This window comes from Pyrgilauda ruficollis, unplaced genomic scaffold (assembly GCF_017590135.1).
Source record: "Pyrgilauda ruficollis isolate IOZ18807 unplaced genomic scaffold, ASM1759013v1 scaffold160, whole genome shotgun sequence".
NCBI classification, from domain to species: Eukaryota; Metazoa; Chordata; class Aves; order Passeriformes; family Passeridae; genus Pyrgilauda; species Pyrgilauda ruficollis.
The window spans coordinates 177,633-197,713 of NW_024514765.1; the positions used below are offsets into that span (position 1 = coordinate 177,633).

General features: G+C 39.5%; 1 protein-coding gene across 1 annotated transcript; it reads left to right on the top strand.

Moving 5' to 3' along the window:
• The first annotated feature begins 577 nt into the window (after window positions 1–577).
• TERB1 (telomere repeat binding bouquet formation protein 1) lies at window positions 578–19,479 on the top strand. Its single transcript, XM_041462848.1, has 21 exons — window positions 578–640; window positions 1,982–2,039; window positions 2,985–3,095; window positions 3,276–3,404; window positions 3,847–3,978; window positions 4,401–4,461; window positions 4,557–4,672; window positions 4,813–4,935; window positions 5,468–5,620; window positions 6,707–6,838; window positions 8,227–8,352; window positions 9,321–9,478; window positions 10,209–10,564; window positions 12,118–12,179; window positions 13,182–13,268; window positions 14,400–14,570; window positions 15,617–15,697; window positions 16,657–16,770; window positions 17,158–17,270; window positions 17,799–18,008; window positions 18,578–19,479. The coding sequence occupies exons 1-21, from the start codon at window positions 578–580 to the stop codon at window positions 18,605–18,607; spliced, it is 2,586 nt and encodes an 861-aa protein (XP_041318782.1). The 3' UTR covers window positions 18,608–19,479.
• Window positions 19,480–20,081: the final 602 nt, after the last annotated feature.

Genomic DNA, 20,081 nt, shown 5'->3' on the forward strand with positions numbered 1-20,081 from the left:
GGGGTCTGTCCGGAGCCACCCGCGCCGCCGATCGCAGGTACCTGAGCCGTGCCCCATTCCCCCCCTCGGGACTCCCCGGCCTTCCCACAGAAGAATTGCAGCTGCTGTTTCCCCCTCCGCCCCCCCCCCCTTTACTTTAATTTTTTTAAATGTTCTTTCCCTTTTATATTTGGGCGGATCTGGAGTGTTTTCTAAGAGGTCAAAGTGGAGCTGTGATAATGAGCTGTAAATCACACGCGGCTCATCTGAGGGAGCTGAAATAGGCCAGGACAGCCCCAAGTGCCGTTCCACAGCGCAGCGTCCTCCCGGCCTCAGCTGCTGCTGTGGGCTTTGGTTCCCACAGCGCGCCAACAACCCGCGCTTCTCCCCTCTGGGCTTTGGGCCCTGGGTTTCGAAGGATGAGTCCCGCCGAGGCTGGCTGGTCTACTGACTGTGCCAGCCATGTGCTCTAGTGCTGCTGAGCACACACATGGACAGACCTGCACTGCTCCAGGAGTGGTTTCTGAGGTTTGAAGCGATGTTACTGGGTTATTTTCCACAACTGATGGAGAAGAGTTTTATATGCAACATTTGCCAGATGTTCGTTGAAGCAAATCTAGTTGCTTGTCTTTCCACCTTGCCCTGTGGTGCAACAACTAAGGTGAGCTATTTGCATCTAATTAATGTAGGCTGGCTTGTAAATACTATTTTGTGTACCTTCTGTAGGTTGCAAAAGATCCAAGTAAGGTCAAGATGTATCCTTGTGTACATACAGTTTTAAACCCCTTGTGCTTCCTATGTTGTATAATTGTATAAACATTTCTTAAATTAAACTCTTCTGAAAAGCAATTAGCTCCAGAATGAACTCACTTTCACAGCCTTCCTTTTGTTTGGGTGGGTTTTGTTTTTTCTTAGGCTGGCGGGGTGGTGGCAGTAGGACAAAAAGAGGTGAGGAAGGCTCGCAAGCTTTTGCCTGTTGTGGCAGGGTTGGATTTGCAGGAAAATGAAATGCATGTCTGTTCTCACTTCTGAAAGGCTGCAGGGAGATGAGCTCTCTCAGTTCTCGCTCTGTAACAGGAACAGCGAAGGAATGGGGGCGATCAGTAACTCGCAAGTGAAAGCAGTCTTCATTAAGATGACAATGATTCTGCTTCGAGCCTTTGCTCTGCTTTGGGAAGGAAATCAAATCCATTATTAAACTGGATTTGCCACTGATTTAAAGTTTCTGCCTGGAGCTAAGTAATTTTTTGAGAAATTGTCAGAGGTTACTGTGATGCTTGCATCAACCTTCTGTGTTTGGGACTTGGGGCATGTTTGAGGGAGCATCTTTCTGCCTCCAAAGCTGAATGTCACTCTGCTGCTCTGCTCTCAGAGGCTGCCACGCTGGGTTTGTGAAGAGTCAGTGCTGTGGGGTTTTGTGTGTTACACGGTTCATGTAATGTGACAGTGTCTTTGGTGAATTTAAATGAGTTCTCACTGTAAGGAATATGTCTCTGTGCTCATTGCCTTTGGTTCGATCAGTACTGCCAGAACAACGCTGATGGTTCAGTGGCTCCTTGAGCAGCAGGAGGCTGAGTGTTTTATAGTGTTCACCCCCGAAGTAACATCACTTGGTCTTAGTGCCAGTTGTTGGCTGACAGCCAAGTTGGCCACTCTCGTAAGGAAAATCGAATCAGCTTTGTTGTGATCAGTGGCACAGAGCAGGGGATATTCTTTACTGACAGTGCCCCTCAGTGGTAACACGGAATTACTGATTTCTGCAGAATGTCCGCTCTCAAAAGACCTGGTAGCTAGAAATGCAGGGTTCTCATAAAATACTGTATTTCCAAAGGAAAACTTCGCCATGCAAGAATACGTTAAACTGTGTGTGTGTGAGATGACAGAGTAAAAGCAGAAAACTGGAAAGAGTGTGTTGTAGAAAAATGATGTCATTTATACTGCATGTATTATAAAGACTGCTAATCTGAACAGACCTGGAAACACTTTTTCCTTGCTGTTGTAGAACAAGAACAAAGCTAAAACAAAAATGGACACTCAAAAGGTGCAGATAAATCAGTGTGGTAAGAGATCTAATATAATTTGTCATTACAATCTGCATCAATTTTACAAAGTTTTAGTAGACTGTGATAGGCCTGTTGTGGGGTGGTGAGCAGCTGGGAAAATTGCTTTTTCCTAGCTGCCAAATTTGGATACTGTATTGGATATGCAAAGGGTAAATCCAAGGACAAACCTACACACATAGTAAAGCACACCACCACAAAGTCACTTTATAAAAAAAAATTCACTAATATTTATCCAGGTTTTTATTGTATTGTAACTTCGTTAAGAACCCCCGAACCTTGTAAGGGTTTACAAGAAGCCATACCTTCTGTCACTGTTAGAAATCATTATCAAATAAGTCTTTTAATTGTACCCAATGTCTAAGAAGCAGATTTTCCGAGTCTGTTTACCCACCTAGGGTTGTATGTGGGTGCCCAGAGAACATTTTGTGTTCCGTCTCCAACCACCTGATTGAGGGCTCTGCTGCTGTGCTGCATGATTTATGTCTCCTGAAACTCAGTGCCAGGGAGCAGCCTTGTGCTCTTGGACTCTTTCCTTACTACTCCATAGAGTTTCAAGTGCACTCTGAATTTTATTTGCACTCTGAATATTTTAATGGCTGTGTATTATTTACACTTAATGCACCTTGCAACTGTGAATTTAATATTTAGCAGTTTACATCAGGCTTACTAAGAGTTACTAGTAATTAAAGGCCAGAAATACTAAAGGGGGGCTGTTAGTCTGCAAAGGAAATCATGCTCAAATAACAAACTATGGACAGAAATATTTCTAGGTTTGTTGTTTGTGGCTGAATAGAAGTGAGGTAGCTCCATTTTGGCTCACTTTCTCTCCTTTGCTAGAATATATGTACATACTACATTTTGGACAGGTTTATTCTAATACTGACTAGATTCATGTATAGAAAATATAACCATTTTGATGATTTTTTTTGTGTTTGCTCCTAGATATGAAAACAGATTTGAACTTACTGCTTGAATGCCTTAAATATCAGATGGACTGCCCTCTGTCTCAGAAGGAGGCCTTGATCACTATCTATTCCATTTGCCAACAAAACAGTAAGAAAGGCTTTTCCTTAGAAACAATGCAGTAATTTATGTTCATCGTGTATGCTAGGAAACTGCACCATGAAAATGTTCTCTAAAGAACATAAGGTTTGAGGTGCTGGAAAATCTTAGAAGCCTTTCATTTTGCAGATAAACAAAAGCAAAAGTTTCTGTTCTTTTTTCCTCCTGTAGGCGAAGCGAGCGAATACTTTCGAGAAATTGGTGGTTTGATGTTTATAAATGACCTTGCCAAGGCGAGTGCTCATGGCATCGTAAAGGAAGCAGCTTTGTTTACACTGGGGATTATTATAGAGAGTAATGGTAATAAAAATCATATTGTTTGTATTTCTGAGTGCGCTGTGGCCCCCTGTCATTACTTGTGCTCCTGCTTTGTTTCCATTTTCTTTTGGTCTCACCAAATGAGACTACAGCATTGTCAGTTGGAGCAAGGGCAGTGAAGGTGCCCTGTCATCCCCAGAACTGAAAAGTGCCTTGTTGATTTGTGCACGTAGGGTGTCTTTAAGCTAGCAGACACCTGCACTCTCCCTCTCCCTCAGCAGCAAGTGCTCAGTGACTCCTGGATTGTTCCAGAGCTTGCCAGAGTCCTGTCTGGTGTAGAGCTCACTGCAGGGGGAAGCCCTCAGTCACTTCATAGTCCTGCCCTGTCTACACTCCCCACATAATGGCCACAACTGAGACTTAATAATTTAGGATTGTGAGTTTCTTACTTTAGGACTTAATGGTTTTCACTTTCTGTTTTCAGTGTATTGTCAACAGACTTTGTGTACTTCTGCATTGTTTGAAGACCTCATTTTATTTTTAATTAAAAAGGATTCTGGTGTGAACTTGAAAAGAATGTCTGTTTATGTCATCTTAGTACTGGTTTCAAATAATAGTAAGTTGGGTTTTTTTTCTGTATTACAGCATTCCTTTTCTATTTGCCAATCTGCCATCCAAAATTTGGAACATTTAATAAGTAATGTTGTGGTGAAGTGAATTTATACAGATGAACGTTTGCATGTAACTGAACCTGAATTGTCAAAGGAGGGTTATTGCTCACTGGGATTTCCTTAAACAGCAGAACATGGTTTAGTTCTAAAAATACAGTTTGCAAATGCAAACCCATAGTTTCTGAGAGTGTATAGAAAGAGAGAGACATAGAAAGGTTTTTTACCAATATGTTGACACGATTTTGTATTTCCTTCTGGGAGGATATGTGCTTGGGAAAGGGAATGTATGTATGTAAATGAAACTTGATGTTAAGGTTTTGTCTGCAGTTGCATTTGTCTCTGGAGTCTCGTGTGTGTTCTCTTTTAGAAACTGGGCAAACCTATGTCAGAGATACAGGCTGCATCAGCCTGCTGCTGCAGTTATTCAGGTAAACAGGGCTGCAGTTCAAGCAGACAAATAATAGACTGGTTAGCAGCTATGTTTCCTTAACTATTTGGGACTTGTTTGCACTGTCCTTAACAGAACAACTCTCTCCACCTCTGAGAAGAATGTGTCAGATAAAAACACTGATCCCTGCTTTCAGCTCTGGTCCTCAGTGTGCAGCACTCTGTGTGCCTGTGTCAACAACCCCCAGAACGGTAGGTGTTGCTCTGAAAGTTGTGGAAGAAGTTCAAAGATATTCTCCAAATTGGTAGCACTTTGATTTCATTTTTACTGTTCAGCTGAAGTTTCATTTCATTGGGTTTTGATTTGGGGTAATTTGTTTTTACTTTTCCAGAAGATAATCAAAACATTTGCTGTTCGGTTTTTCCCTATGCCAAAGAGTGGCTCGAGAGTTGCACAGAGCCTGAGATAGTTCGTCCCATTTGTTCATTTCTTGGTCTCACAGTTGCAAATAACTGTAAGTGCAGCTCAAGCTTTACACAGTTTTTCATTTGATAAAAGGAAGTTTAATTAGAGAGTTAAATGGTTTCCTCTTTCCTGTCCATCTCTACAAAGTCATTTGCTGTTCTTCCAGCTTTTACTCTGACCACTGTACTCCACCATCTTTACTTACACTGCACTGTGCTCAAGCCCACAAACAGTCACAATCTGGTTACATTTCATAGGGTCAGTAAAACTGTTTGGAGGTGTTTTGATTAAAAGTGTGTCTAAATTGAAGTCCCTATTACATGACTGAAAACAATGACTTAGGTAGAATTCAGGCTTGATGTTTGCTATTTGTGTGCACATATTAGGGTCATGTTTTCCTGTAACTATGTTATTTGCAGTTACTACATTTCTTGGAATTAATGTATATCCAGCTTCTGTTGTATAAGAAATGTAATGACTAACACATGCACAGAAGAACTCTGATGGACTTAGTTGGTGAAATACTAAAATAATTCGCAAACTCTGTTGCTTAAATCACATTTTTTCTTTTTTCTACTAAGCATATGTGCAGAAATATTTTGTTTCTATTGGAGGATTGGATACATTAGCCAAAGTTCTCCTTGAGCTTATGCATGATTCCTGTTTGAGTCACTCCAGCATGAAACTTGCAGTGGTAGTAACAAAGACTCTGGATGCCTGCATTGCTAATAACTGTGAGTGGAAAGACATTTTTTGTCTATGTAATTTTCAAGTGCAATTTTTAAAGTCTTGTGCTGGTGGAAAAGTTGTAGAAATGAATGCTTTAAGGCAGTTAAGTAATGTACATCCCAGTGGATGTTGCAGTGTTTTTTAAAGTTCAGAGGTGTAAGTGGGGAGTGATTCAGTTCATTTGAGGTGGATTACTGTCCCATTGTTGCTAAAATGCATACAGTGAAATTTAAACCAAACTGAAAATTAAAAATAAGATGCTACAGCTCATGCTGGGTAAGTAAAGCTGAGCTCTGAGCCTGGATTTGGTCAGTCAGTTTGGATCCTGGAGTTAGGCCTATGCCTGGATAATAAATTGTGTAGCTCTAGGAAGCTTTAGTAATTCAGAGGTGGAGCTGAACGAAGGTGGTGTTTTCTGCACAGCACACTCTGCTCTGGTTTGCTGGCTGGGTACTGCTTTCCTGATGAGGTCTGGTGTTTTCCACACAAGGTTTGCAGAAACCTGTGATCCTGACGAGCCTGTGCTGTGGCCATGGTTGGTGTATCTCACACTTGTGCCATAAGAGCTTCAAATGGAAGGTTAAAAAGTTTAAACAACAGTTTAAAAACATAAGCCTGCACTAGTTCTGAGGGTAGTTTCAGATCAGCTGGGTGTGACAGGACTAGGCCTCAGCATGGATGGGCTAGCTGTGGTGTTGCCAGTGCCAGGTGCCCCCTGCTCTTCTTATGGCAGATACTCTGTGTGTCAGAACTGATTCAACTCGCTCTGGCTCAGTGCTGGAGCTGATAAAGGATGTGGAGAAACTCAGCAGGGATCTCCAAAGCTTGCACAGTGCAAAGCCCTCGTTCGTCAGATCTTCTGCCTCATCTCCATGGAGCACAGGCTGGGAGGATGGGCAGGGCTGGATTTGGGAGCAGCACAGGAGGGATGGGGTAATCTGAACTGTTGAAGGTGGAGCAGGGCAGGGCTGAGCAGGCCCAAGGCTTTGAGGGGTTTGTAGGGTTCCCTCAAAACCCAGCATTTTATCCTTGGATAATTCCTGTACACTCACGATCGACTTTATTTTCCTTCCAATTGTTTTAACAAACAGCTGCCATGAGTGTTGTCTTGGCACAGTATCACACTGTGTCAGAGCTGCTGAAGCTGCTGTCCAATGAGACACTGAGCACAGGAGAAAAAATCAGTATTATTCTAACAATTGGGCACTGTACTGAAGTTTGTGGTAAGATTTGCTTTTTCTTTTTCCTGTCTGTCAGCTTCTCCTAAATTCTCATACACTGACTCCTCCAGTGGTGTCACTTCATCAAGACTGGAACACGAGAGAGAGTTCTCTTAAATACTATAATGTCAATATTTGGACAAAAAGTTTTCTATCATGTTCCATCTTTAAATTTTAAAGCTTGTTAGCAGGAAGTGTCTCTAGTAGCTTTGAAAAAGTAGACTAAATATGCAAGAATTCAGAGCTGGGCTTAGGTGTCACAGAAAAGAATTAATCCAGACCTGAAAGCTACTGCAATCCAGACATGGCAGATGGGTTGTCTTGAGCACCCTTTCCATGGTGCTTGGAACACAGAGTTCTGTCCACTGCTTACAAGGCCAGTAATATTTGTAAGAGCCATGTAAGAGCATTGGTTTTCAAGACACAGAAGCAGTAGGTAGCCCTGAAATGTATTTGTCATATTCCTCAGGGCTTGCCCAAGCATATCTGGCACAAATGCAACACTTCAGTTGGTATTTTGTGGTAGTGCAAGCAAAGAGAAGGGGAATTTCATTTGTAGTCCTGTTTTTTTCACATGTGTGTTTAGATAAACAAGGAAAAGGCCTTATGTTCAAAAATCCTGGTTGGTTTTCATCCTCTGAGTGCCAATAACATGTTCAATGATTAGCTCAATAGGACACAAATTTATTTTAACAGACATTTTTTCATGAAGAATTAGTGAAACAAGACTTAATGGAAAATGTCTTTTGAATAGTAAAAATGATTACACCAACAGAAAAAAGGTTTCTCTTAAAATGTCAACACTGTCAAAATAAAAGTTTAATTTTTTTTATTTCATTTTTTTAGTTAAGTTTAAAGAAGAAAGAGCTATGTTTAGCAAGTTATCAGTTCTATGAATACATATGCAAATGAGGTCACAATAAAAATTAAGCTAATTACATAATGAATGAGGAGGAACAGATTGGCTAGACCAGGATTAAACTACTAATTTTATTTTGCTGGTTATAAACCTTGAGATTTTGATATTTGTGCATCTCAGGCCTCACTCAAATGTTGCATATCTTCTCCAAGAGCCGGTCATGGAAGAGAAGAAGTACAAGAGTCATTATTCAAATGTTTTAGGCCACAATTAAATGAGCTTGGAACTCCGTCATATAATTTGTCTCAGTAGTCATCCTTCAGTTTTCTTACAGTAGTCTGAGTTCTGGTCAAATCATCCTGTGGGATGTAAAGCTCTCCTGCTGTCACTGCAGCAGGCTTGGGTCTGTAATGAAAATCTCTCTTTCTACAGAAACTTGCAGAAAGCTGCCAGTATTGGCTCCTAAAATTACTGTAAGGTTAAGGTGTGTGGGGCTGCAACCAAACCTTTTCTTTGCCATGTCCTGTTCTAGAAGAAAACCAGTGTGAGCTGCTTCAGAACAATGGTCTGCCACTTATGATTCAGGTATTGACAGAATCTCAGGACGAGGAACTCATCAGAGCTGCTACTTTTGTGCTGCAGAACTGCAAACAAATGAGTAAGCTTGCTGTTCCTGCTTTAAAAATGACAGTGATTGTTTCCATCTCTGTGTTCTGCTGATTCCCCAAGTGATTTTAACTGCAGCAGCTTTGTAATTCTGTGTACTCCAAAAGATGTTTGTTTTCTGCACAGAAAGTTGCTTATTTGTCATCAAGAACTGACTTAGGCAGAAAAAAGAGAAGTAAGAATTGCAGCAGTGTTGCAGTAATGCATTTGTGAAACCTCTCCATGTAGGGCCAGTTCTTAAAGCTTTCCCATCTATAAAGTGTGTGGAAAATATGAACATTGTCATTTAACACCCAGTGGATACTCTCTTCCTGGGGATGTAGCACTAGAGGGAGAGAATAAACCAGGAGATAATCAAGCCCAAAATCACTGTGTCTACATTAATTTCCACTATTAAGAAATCTTGATCTTTTTTTTTTCTGAAGTAGGATGTATTTCTTGGCCCCATTTCAGTTTTTTATTAATTATCTGTACAATAGCTCCCATGAAACAGAGAGACCTTGTCCTGTAATCTCTAGAGTGTGGAGGGTGTGCAATTGCTAATTAGGAAGAAACAAACCAGTATCTACATTTCTGTGCTTCAAGCACAACTGAGAGGTTATTGTAAGATTGAGGAGATGTGGAGATTTGTAGTGTCCATTAATATGGAATTGGTTTTTTTTTTAAAGCAGAGACTCATACTGGTGAAGAAGGCAGAGTTAAGTCAATGAAAAAGTGTTTTTTTTCACAGCATCATTGTGAAAAGAGTTTGTAGGAACTTTAATTGCAAGTTCACTTCTTGTAACTGCAGCTTATATTTCAAGTGTGTTAACATTTATGTATAAATTTAAGTTTTATAACAATTGCTATTTTGCATTGAATTGTTGGTGCTGGCCCTCAGCATACTAAGATATAATAAATGCTTTTTAAATGTTACTTGATAAAATATTAACTATTAATGTTGTTTCATATTTTATAAAGCTGAACAGTTGTCTCTGAAATTATATGATAACTCATTAAATGTGAACAATGCAGAAGAATTGGATGTGCAGGTCAGAAAAAGATGTCTGCAAGACTACTGGAAGAAAGCAAAAGAAATTTTACACAGAATAAACTCGATTGAAAAACATCATGATGAGGTTGGCCTATTTACCAAAATAGGATGAAACTAATCACATCTTTCCAGAGTTTAAGGAGAAAGTAAAAGTAAATCCTTAAGACAATTTGAATGTGAGCAAAAAACCCAGGAAAAAACGTTGGATTTGTGTGAAACTACAACCTGCAACTTCTGTCAGTATTGTAGATCAGACCGAGTTACAGGTGTGCAGAGAAGGGAGGCATCTGTATTGTATGAAGTGTTCTAGTGTACTGTAAACCCAGATTTTGTATGAGACAGAAAAAGAAGTTGAATTTATTTTTAATTGCTGGACATTCAAATCTATAATTTTAGTGTTTGTATGTATGAAATGCTCAGGGTTGTACAGCTGTGGTTGGATAGATGATAAAGGAGGATGCGAACATAAGCTAAGGTTGTTTCCTTTTTTCCTTGTGCTTTAAAGCTTCTAAGTATCTGTGGGTTTGGAACAACAAGTTTATGAGTTATTTAGATGGCTCTTACTTTCTAGCAGTGCCTTGCATTAGTAGCAAATTCCTTGCTTTAGCCTGAAATCAGCACTTAGGAAGTACCCCCTCAATACCTTAAGTGGCATTGCTGTCTTGTTGGCTCTCAGCTCAGTCAGGGGGTTTTCTGAAGCTTCTCTGGAATTTGCTTAACCCTCAGAGTTCGACTATCTAGTTAATCCTGGCACTGGATTAAGTTAACATTTTTTTAGAGCTCACATAATCACTAACCAGTATTTTTCAATACAGGAAAGAGTGCAAGGAGAAACATTTGTAGATGAATCTTCAGTAGCCAATTCTGAAGCATTAACATCCCATGAAGTGAATCCTCTTGATCCAAAGAAGTACACAGAAGGAACACAGAAAGATGTCTGTTGTCCACAGTTGACCTCAAAGTTGAACAATCAGGTTCTTGCTTCATCTGTAACTTCTGCTCCACAAAAAGACGAAACGGTGAACACTACGGATGCTGCTCCTGCCAGACAAACTGAACAGAGGAACATTCCGTGTTCAGTCACTGAGCTGCAAACAGACAGTGTACCTCAAAGTCACAATATAGATGGAAAAACTGCTTTTGGAAAAAATCAGTCTGGTCTTCAGGCAGGGTGAGAATCTTACACCTAAGCAGAAATACTAAGTTGCTTTTCTTTAGTCATTCCAGATTGACAGGCTTTACAATTACCTGTCACTAACTATGGGTGTTTTTCCTAGTGGAAAGGCGTAGCCCTTGGTGGCCCACCAGAGGTTGTTTTGGAAGTCACAGATCAAAGATTGCAGTCATTGCAGTAACAAAGCTGCTGATCTTTGAGTGCAGGTGTTGTACAGAGAGCCTCTTTCAGGGCATGTTTGAGTGCCTTCAGCATAGCACTGAAAATCATTCCTGGCTTTTGCCCCAGAGTTCTCACTGGTGTAACAGACCAAGATTTAAGCTGTTGGTTTGGACAAAACCACAATGGTTTCAGTAATGTGTACTTACTAGGGAAACAGCAGGTAGAGAACTGCTTGGAAAAGCACTGAAACTAGAGTGTGTACAAAGTAGGGGGAAAAGTTTCTGCACCTCTGCTGTTCTCACCTCATGTTCCAGTGCTACCCTGCATGGAAAGGGAAAGGAACAGCCCTATTTGGGGCTGTTCTCTTGCTCGTTGGTCTCACACAGATGCTAGTTTTCCTCATTTTCTTTTGCTGCTTGTGTTTGTCTTTCCTGTTGATAAACCCAAAATTATTTATAGCTAACTTGTAATGATAAATACAGATTCCATTCTCTTGAGTTTATATCTGGAATATCCCTCAAGACAGTCAATGGAAAAGTATAAGCAAAACTACATTTTTGGGGGGTTTTATGTTTTGTTTTGGGCTTTTTGAGTTCCACATTTTTATTGTGCCTTTTTTTTATGTGTCTGGCTGCACCTTGCTCTGTGCAGTTTCCTGGTATTATATTGTTAATTTGCAATTACTACAGAAATCACCAAGAGCCTGGATATTTTCCATGGTACATTCAGGTAAATTTTGCTTTGCTGCTGGTCAGCATAATTTCACAGCTTCTTTAGTTGTTGTTCTGGGCTCTGATGCACAAAGTTCTTAAAATATCAATTAAAAAAAATCTCTTTGTGTGAACACAGGAGCTACTGGAAGGTAACCATGGATCAGGCTTCTTGCTCCTGCAGCTTTCTGAGGGGGTCAGGGACACAAAAATGCTCCATCAGGGTATCATAGCAGTGTGTTGGTTGCACAGAAGTTAACTGGGCTAAGAAAAGAAGAAAACCAATTACCTTTTAGAGTATTTACTGCAAATGATGAAGGCTACAGTATTCTGAAGACTTTGTGAGAGCTTTGTGTGCACTTGCTAATCCTTATGTGAATCTGAATTGGAAATTTCTCCAGAAACCAGTGACAGCTCTGCACTTCCTGCTGAACCGACTGCACAGAATGCCGGTCACAGATCTCTGGGAAACAGGTTTTAACATGCACTGATACATGCTGGGTGCCATAAGTCCAGTAACTTGGAATAATTAGAATAATTTTTTTAGAGTTTTGTCTTTAATATATTTAATATGTGTTTTTGTTGTGCCCTTGGAATGCGTGTATTCATTTGCAGGTAAATGTACGTTGTTTTTATTGTTTTATTGGTTTTAATTTGATTACATTTTGATCTTCCCAGTGAACAGTTATTTAAACAACCAGCAGAGACTGTTAGAAATACGAAACCGACATGTGTATCAGGTACAAATAGCTACACATACTACTTTCTGAGCTGATTTTGTTCTTAATGAGATTTTAATTAGTTTTGTGTACGTTTATCACTACTTTTTATCACTTGTTATGTATCATTAGATGACAGAGGTGCCTTATGTGTAATATCCTTTAACTGGTTTGCATAGTGTTGGAATTTTATATTGTACACAATTTTACCAGGAGAACATTTATCCTACTTTTCTTCTAATACATACTTTAGTTTTCTTTTTTTAAACTGATTTTAACTATACAAATGAATGTATCAGAGATTAAGTTTAGTGTTTAATCTGACTACTGAAAGCCACTAACAGAAAATGGAGGTTTGGTCCAGTGCCTGTAAGGCTGGGATAGAGCCTGCCTGTGAGAGTGACTTTTGCCTGATGCTGTTCCTACATGGTGAACATGTGTTTAAGAAAAAAGATTTTCAGATTTGCATTAATCCTGGTCTGATACATTTATTTCAGAACTGGGATCGGTTCAATCAAATATTTATTCATTGTTTACTTTCCTGTTAATTTATAAAATTGCTGAGTATTCATTAGATTAGAATTTGCCAGAATGGGAGCTTTACAGGTGACCAGCTGATCTCCAGTTTACATCTGTTTAAAGTGAGAATATGTGTTATTCCAATAGATTACATTTTTCAGCATTTGATTCCAAACCAAAATAAAATTTATAGGGCTTAGTTAAGCAATATGGGTTTACCAGGTTAATTTACTATGTTCAAGTTGAAGTAATTTCCTTTGGGAGAGTGGTGAAAAAACATTGAATTGAACTTGGTTATTCTGGAGTTACAAAAATGTGAATGTGAGGCATTTAACTTGAGAAATTCCACTTGGATTTTCTGCTGTTATGTTAATTAAACTTTAATAATCTACAAATAGATTATTACAAATAGAGAATGCAGTTGGATGTAGTTATACTGATGCATGATTACCATGGCAAAAGATAGGTTACATTTCTTAGTGACTTATTTCCTCCCTCATTTAGATTCATTCTGCTCAGAGAAAACTGAGAGAGTGAAAAGTACTTCAGCTACACCTTCATCCCATAAAATGGCAGATTTAAGATGTTTAGGTAAGTATTATCTTAAATCTTTCTTTCCAGAGTACATAAAGAAGCCTTAAAGAGTCAGCAGTGCAGTAAGTGGATTGACTTGACAGAAATTGTAATACATCCCTTCCTTTCCCAACCTTCCTTCCTTCCTTCCTTCCTTCCTCCCCTTTTTTATACCTCTAATATAAAAGATAAATACTGAAATAAAGCTGACAAATTGCAGTTTTGGTCCATGTAATGATGTGGGTTTAATGTGTGTAATAATGTGGGTCTCCCTAATTAGAAGAATACTTGAGCAAGTGTTTTCCTCCTTTCTCTGCTTTCCGAGATGGAGGAAGAACACATAGCCCTGCTCATTTCCCTCATTTATTCTCCTGGTAAGCCTCCTCAGTGTTTTGCAGCCCTTCTCTCCTCTCTGCCTCACTGCTGTGAAGTATAGGCAGGCAGTTTCATGGTAATCCACATCTACAGCCCTCCATTACCCCAGGCTCTACTTCCTCAGCCTGCTCCATCAGTAGGTCATGAGAATGTTGCTGGTACTCTGGATTTGTCAGTGGATTTTGTAATCAAGCCAATGTTTCTTTATTTAAAAACCCCTAACAAAACAAAAACCCACAGAAGACAAAAGACCCCCCCCCTCCAAAGCAGCCCATAACCCACCTTTGAACATTATTTTTATCTGAGTTGTCAAACTAAATTCAAGCTGAGATTTAGCACTGCTTTACCTTAAGGTAGAATGCTATAGATTCTTGTGCCCTTCCTGTGACTCCTCACACAAGTTCTGCTTCAGCTGATGTAACTTAATCATGAGGGCTTCCAAGTATATCTAAACCGTAAATTACCCTAGGAATGTCCTCAAAAATGAACAACAAGGCTTCCTGTGAGGGCATTCATGCCTAAACTAGATTTAGCTCTGTGCCTCACTCAGTACTTCTGGAGTGGAACTGCAGTGTAACTTAATCCCATAAAATGTTGAAAACTATTTTTTTTAAGAGAGCAAATACAAAGTATTTCAAGAAGTCACATAAAAATGCCATGATTATGGAAAACCTGAAGTCAAATTGATCCTAGTGAGCAAAATAAAACCTGAACTTTGTGGTGGCTTGTTTAGAAGCTGTGATTGCTGTTTCTGCAATATCCTGTTTTTCCCAGGTTGCACAGCAGGAGGACTATCCTTGAACAGTAAAACCTTCACCAAGATGTTGCAGAGTTGCCTGCACAGGTGTGAGCACCACAGAGTCATCCTGGAGGCTGAAGAAAGACACCGAGGGGAGCTCCGCAGGGTGGCTGCTGGTAACAACAGCAGACCTGCAACTCACCAGAGTATGGAGTTTATGTTCAGTACTTGGAACCGTTGCTTTAGAATTGCATTTAAAATTCTGAACTTCTGTTTATTTGCTTCTGATTGTCTTGCTGTTTTAAACTCTCTCATGGAATTTGATTTACAGTGATTTGTACTAAGTGACATTAGAACCGGCCACTTCTGTTTTGAAGGATCTTGTGTGTTTCTTGCCATGGTGACAGATGCTCATTATAGGCTTTCATAAGATTCTCACATTTGCCAGAAATAGTCAAGTCCTAAGAGAAAGGAATGTATTAAGTTGAAATATGTGCAAGTAAATGTATGACCACACCAAAGTAATTTCATTCAGTATTCACAGAATCTCAGAATGACTGGGTTGGAAGAGACCTTTAAGATTATCGAGTCCCACCCATGCCCTAACAACACCCCAACTAAACCCTGGCACCGAGTGCCACATTCAGTCTTGTTTTAAACACATCCAGGGATGGTGACTCCACCACCTCCCTGGACAGACCATTCCAATACTTTATCATTCATGCCATGAAAAACTTTTTCCCAATATCCAACCTCTGTTTCCCTTGGTGCAGCTTGAGGCTGTGACCTCTGCTTCTGTCAGTGCTGCCTGGAGAAAGAGACCAACCCCACCTGAGCACAGCCACCTGCAGAGAGTGATAAGGTCACCTCTGAGTCTCCTTTTCTCCAGGCTGAGCACCCCCAGCTCCCTCAGTGGTTCCTCACAGGGTTTGTGTTCCCAGCCCCTCTCCAGCCTCGTTGCCTCCTCTGGACGTGTTCAAGCGTCTCAAGGTCCTTCCCAAAGTGAGGGGCCAGAGCTGGGCACAGCACTCGAGGTGTGGCCTCAGCAGTGCCCAGCACAGGGGAAGGATGGCCTCCCTGCTCCTGCTGGCCACGCTCTTCCTGATACACTTACGGGTCCAGGATACTTAGAGATCTTAATGAATTAAATAGAAGCACATCCTGTATTTTTCTGGTTTAAAGAAGGAATTCTGAAAATTAAACAGTTATTACTTACTGGCATTTGTTCTGATGCTCATCTTATATTTTCCAGAAATGCTGCTGACCCCAGTGAAGAAAGACAGGCTACATAAAGAAATACCAACTTTTAGGAGCAAGAAGGATAGTTTCCAAAGTAAGGGCTTGGTTTGGAAATCTGTGTGAAAAGCCCTTACTGTCTATTAATTCTTTTTCAGAACTTTACCATGGGAGACTGTGGATAGAAAACTCTTTTTTCCTCTAGATTCTGAGAATAATCTGTATATTGTTAGGCCATAAAATGCATACTCTATAATCATGAAATTGTGTAATGCACATTGTCTCTCTGCAAAGTTATCTGGCACTTGCTGTGTTGATCCTGTTTTGAATCCTGTCAGGGTTACTTCCTTGGCATTTGCTATTTCTCAGTTTTTTGTGGCATTGTTTTCTAAAATTGGAGAGGTTTAGTCGTGCTCAAAGCAGAGCTTAGCTGCCTGAACCTGGATTCAACACCACTCCTTACACAGTTCCAGTCATGTTTTTCCATTAGACCCGCTCCTGTTCCTGCTGGGAGCTCTGTTGAGGACTTGGGGCTTGTGATAAACAGCCAGATCAGGAATCCTTAATGAATTCTTTGAAATGAGAATTGAAATTTGAATTTTGAAATTTCCACCAAAAATTTATTTTTAGTACTCTTATTTTCAAAAGCCTTGTTTACATGGTTATTTTATTTAATTAATGCCCAGTAAAAGCTAGTAAGTTGATTTTTGAATATGTTTATATTTTTCCCCCTTCAGATTCAGTAATTGATTAATTTGTCTTATGAAAGCCATAAAGTTATTTTAAAATGTAAAAACCTAACTAAAGCAACTGTATTTCATCTTGAAAGCCCATTACAATAATATATTGTCTTTAGTAAGTACACATTTCCTGTAAGCTAAAGTAAACTGAATTTTCCAGTCTTTCTTCCAAGACCAGATTGGTGATATGGCTCAAAAGATGATTCTCTCTTAAATTTTAATTCCTAAAACATAACCTATGTTTTATGATTTGGGGTTTTTTCTAATAAAAGTGTGTAATGTTTTATTGTTTGGGTTTTTATTGTTTATTTTTAAGGCATTCTTTTGACTCCAAATAGAAAAGACAAATCTAATACTTCAAAGAGAGATGAACATAGCAGAAATGTTAGGTGGACTAGCAACTATAACTTGACACCTGCATATGAAAAGTGTGAGTATTACCAGAAAATGAATTCTGTGATGTGCACAACTGAAAGATCAGTATTTGCATTTAGGTCAGGGCATTGAGAGAAGCACCTGTCCTTGCTATTGGAGATAAATGGTGATGAATTTAAATAAAGTGTTACACTTATCTCTTACAGGAATCCACTTGAACATCAATAATATTATTATTTGTTTCTGGTTCATCAGTAGTCCCTATGCCTTAATGTGGATTATGAGAAAAATATCTAAGGAGAATGAGATATTATTAACAAAGCAACATTTACATACTCAGATTCATTAGAATAAATGCTCTTTTACAGTTTTATATCCAGTTTTCAGTAGATTTTAGTTAGTTGAAAGTGACTAAGTGGCCTCCTTGTTCACAATTTTGTAGCTTTACAAAAAAACCAAGATGCTAACCTGAAGAGACAGAGAATCAAAGAGATGTGCAGCCAGAAATGTCAGCACTTAAAAGAAAATTGCATACATTCACTTGACAAAGATGAGGTTAGTTATACAAAGCCTAATCATGCACTGACATGTTTATAAATGGCCAAATAAAAGCACTAGGAATTGCGTAGGCTTTTTTTTAGTCACCTTTAACAGGAGCCCAGTAGCAAAATGAACCTTATTTAAAAAATATTCCTGTATTGATTCTACTCCAGTCACACTGATTTAGCCCTGAATTGAGTTCAGCATTTTTCAGCTGACATCTTTTCAGAATGGTGGATTGGAAGGTCTGATTTTTCCTGTATTGATGAAGATTTGCACACTATGGAAGCAACAGAAACCTAAATGAATAAACCTACTAAAAGAATAAACTATGTAAGCACAACAGAAATGAAGATCACAGAAAATTACTGTATTTTAGTAAGTGGTGACAGTGAGGAAACATTGGAGAAGCATTGTTCCCTTGCCAGTGAGACAATTTCTTTACAACTACTAAATGTTTAATTGCTGGTAATGTTACTTCCACGTGCAAAATAGTATGTACATTTACATAATTCTTAATGACACCAAAATAATTATTTGCAGAGTAATGAAATGTGTTCCCTGGCCATGAGCATGAGACCTTTGAACAAGAGAAGAGTCCGAAAAGATTTCACAACTGAAGAAATCAACTGCCTTTTGAAAGGCGTTGAGAAAATGGGCAACCACTGGAATTTGATTTTGTGGTCTTACCCTTTCCAGAAAGGACGGACAAGCGTTGATCTTTCCAAGAAGTACTACAGGTTACAGGTGCAGGTACTCATCACTGAATTTGCTACTGATGGCAAATGCTGGGAGCCCAGTTTTCATTGTTTGCCCCTGAGCTGACTTGCAGAAGTAAAGACAGGCTTTCCGAGGGTGCGGCCATGGGGTTGTGCCTTGTGTCAGTGCAGTGCCCATGAGAATGGCCATGGGAATGGTCTCTGGTGTAATTCCATCAGAACTGGAATTCAAATTGGTGCTTGGAGAGAGAGAACTAAAGTAGGGAAAGACTAGAGAGCCTTGGAACTTGCCACTGCCACCTGACAGGGTACAAAGAGAATGAGGGTGTCATTAAGGACTCTGAATTAATCCCTGTATTTATCGGGAAGTTGGTCTCCTGTCTGCTCAGCCTCTGTTGTGATGCTGGTCTGTGAAAGCCTCTGCAGCACTCTCCCAGTGATAAATCCATGCATCCCTCACATAGGGAGCATTGCTCCTGTGCTTTGGAGACCATGGGAGCAATTAAGTGATAAGGCTTTGTCTACTGAAAGCTAATCTGTAATTGTGCAGTGGTTTGGGGCAACATTTACCTTGATATTTTCTCTTTTATGTCCATTTTATAGAAGAAAAAAGCTCACAAAGGACATCAATAACATCATCTGCGAGTGCTTTGGATTTTGTTGCAGAATGTTCAAGAACAGCCTTTGTAATATTGAGGTATTGCCAGAACAACTTGAGCCCTTGGAGAATTTAGGTTGGTTTGGACTCCTGTTTTTCAGTGACAACTGACAGAATTGTTATGCATTATAATTTAAATTTACCATAACTTGACAATTTATTTAAGTAATGCTATCATAGGCAACAGAATCTCTATCAGTAAAAATAATTTGGAACTTAATTTAACTTTCTTGAGCGTTTGATCTATGCAACTTTTGAGTTAGCTTTTTGTGGCTTGCTCTATACCATTTGTAAGAAAAGGATACCATTTGTAAGAAAAGGATGTATTGCTAAAATGAATACTTTATGTCTGAAACTGCTGTTAATGTTGTTGTGTCTGAATATGTCTTCTCTTAATTAAATGTTTAAAGCAGGTAGAATATTTTGTCATGTGTTGAATACGCTGCATGTGCAGAAAAATGTCTCTGTGACAGAAAACACTGAATGTGTGGTTAAACACTGCTGCACAGAGGAGGCAAATCTTTCACTGCTACAGAAATTCTGTACTCACTGTTGAACTGAGCAGGTACTGGTAGAATTTGGCTTCTGTTTATAGTTGGACAGTTTTCTGGTGTATTTTTCAAATAAGTGAGCAGAACCAGCATTTCTGCTAATTACACATTTTTTATAGGAAGCTTTACTGAAAGCCCTGGTAACTTGCTTTTTCAGTGATAGCCTTAGTATTTCAGTTGCATTTTTTTACTTGTTCTGATAAAGGAATGATGAATCAATAGTTAATTTATTGTGGAAAAGGTTTCGTTATTGTATTAGCACTAGGTTTTCACCATGAAGTGGCTTGAATGCTTGAAAACAGGCAAGGTAACCAAAACCTGAGAGACTTGCAATAAAGATGATGCCAATGATGCAATAAATATGTCTTCTAATATTTTCAGCTGTTGCAATTTGGGGGGTTTTTATTTTTAAAATATTGAAACATCTGTAAAAGATGTCTCTACTTGGAGCTGTTGGCAGTAACAGGGTTGAGTATCAATGGAACTATTGGCAGAGTAGGAGCCAAAACAACTTCTGAGGTGGTGTCCCCAAGGGCACTGGGGTCCCTTACACACTCCAGATGTTTTTCCAGGGGCGCCATCCTAGTCCACACAAGCTGTTACTTCATCCTTTGACTGAATGTGTATTAGTATCCACATTGTCAAGACCTGAAATATGTCTCAAGTGGCTAAAATATGTAAGCTGTAAATCTTTACTTGCCACAAGGTGAGAATGTTGCAATACTGACAATTTACCACACCTTAGGTGTAGTTCAGATTGGAAGGGCCCTGTGGAGCCTTTGGTCTCCTCTCCTGTTCGGAGAAGGACTGAGGTCAAAGTTATTAAAGTTGTTCAGTGCCTTGTCAAGTTCTGAGACTCCTCAAGGAAGGAATTCCTGCTGCCTCTTTGGGCAGCCTC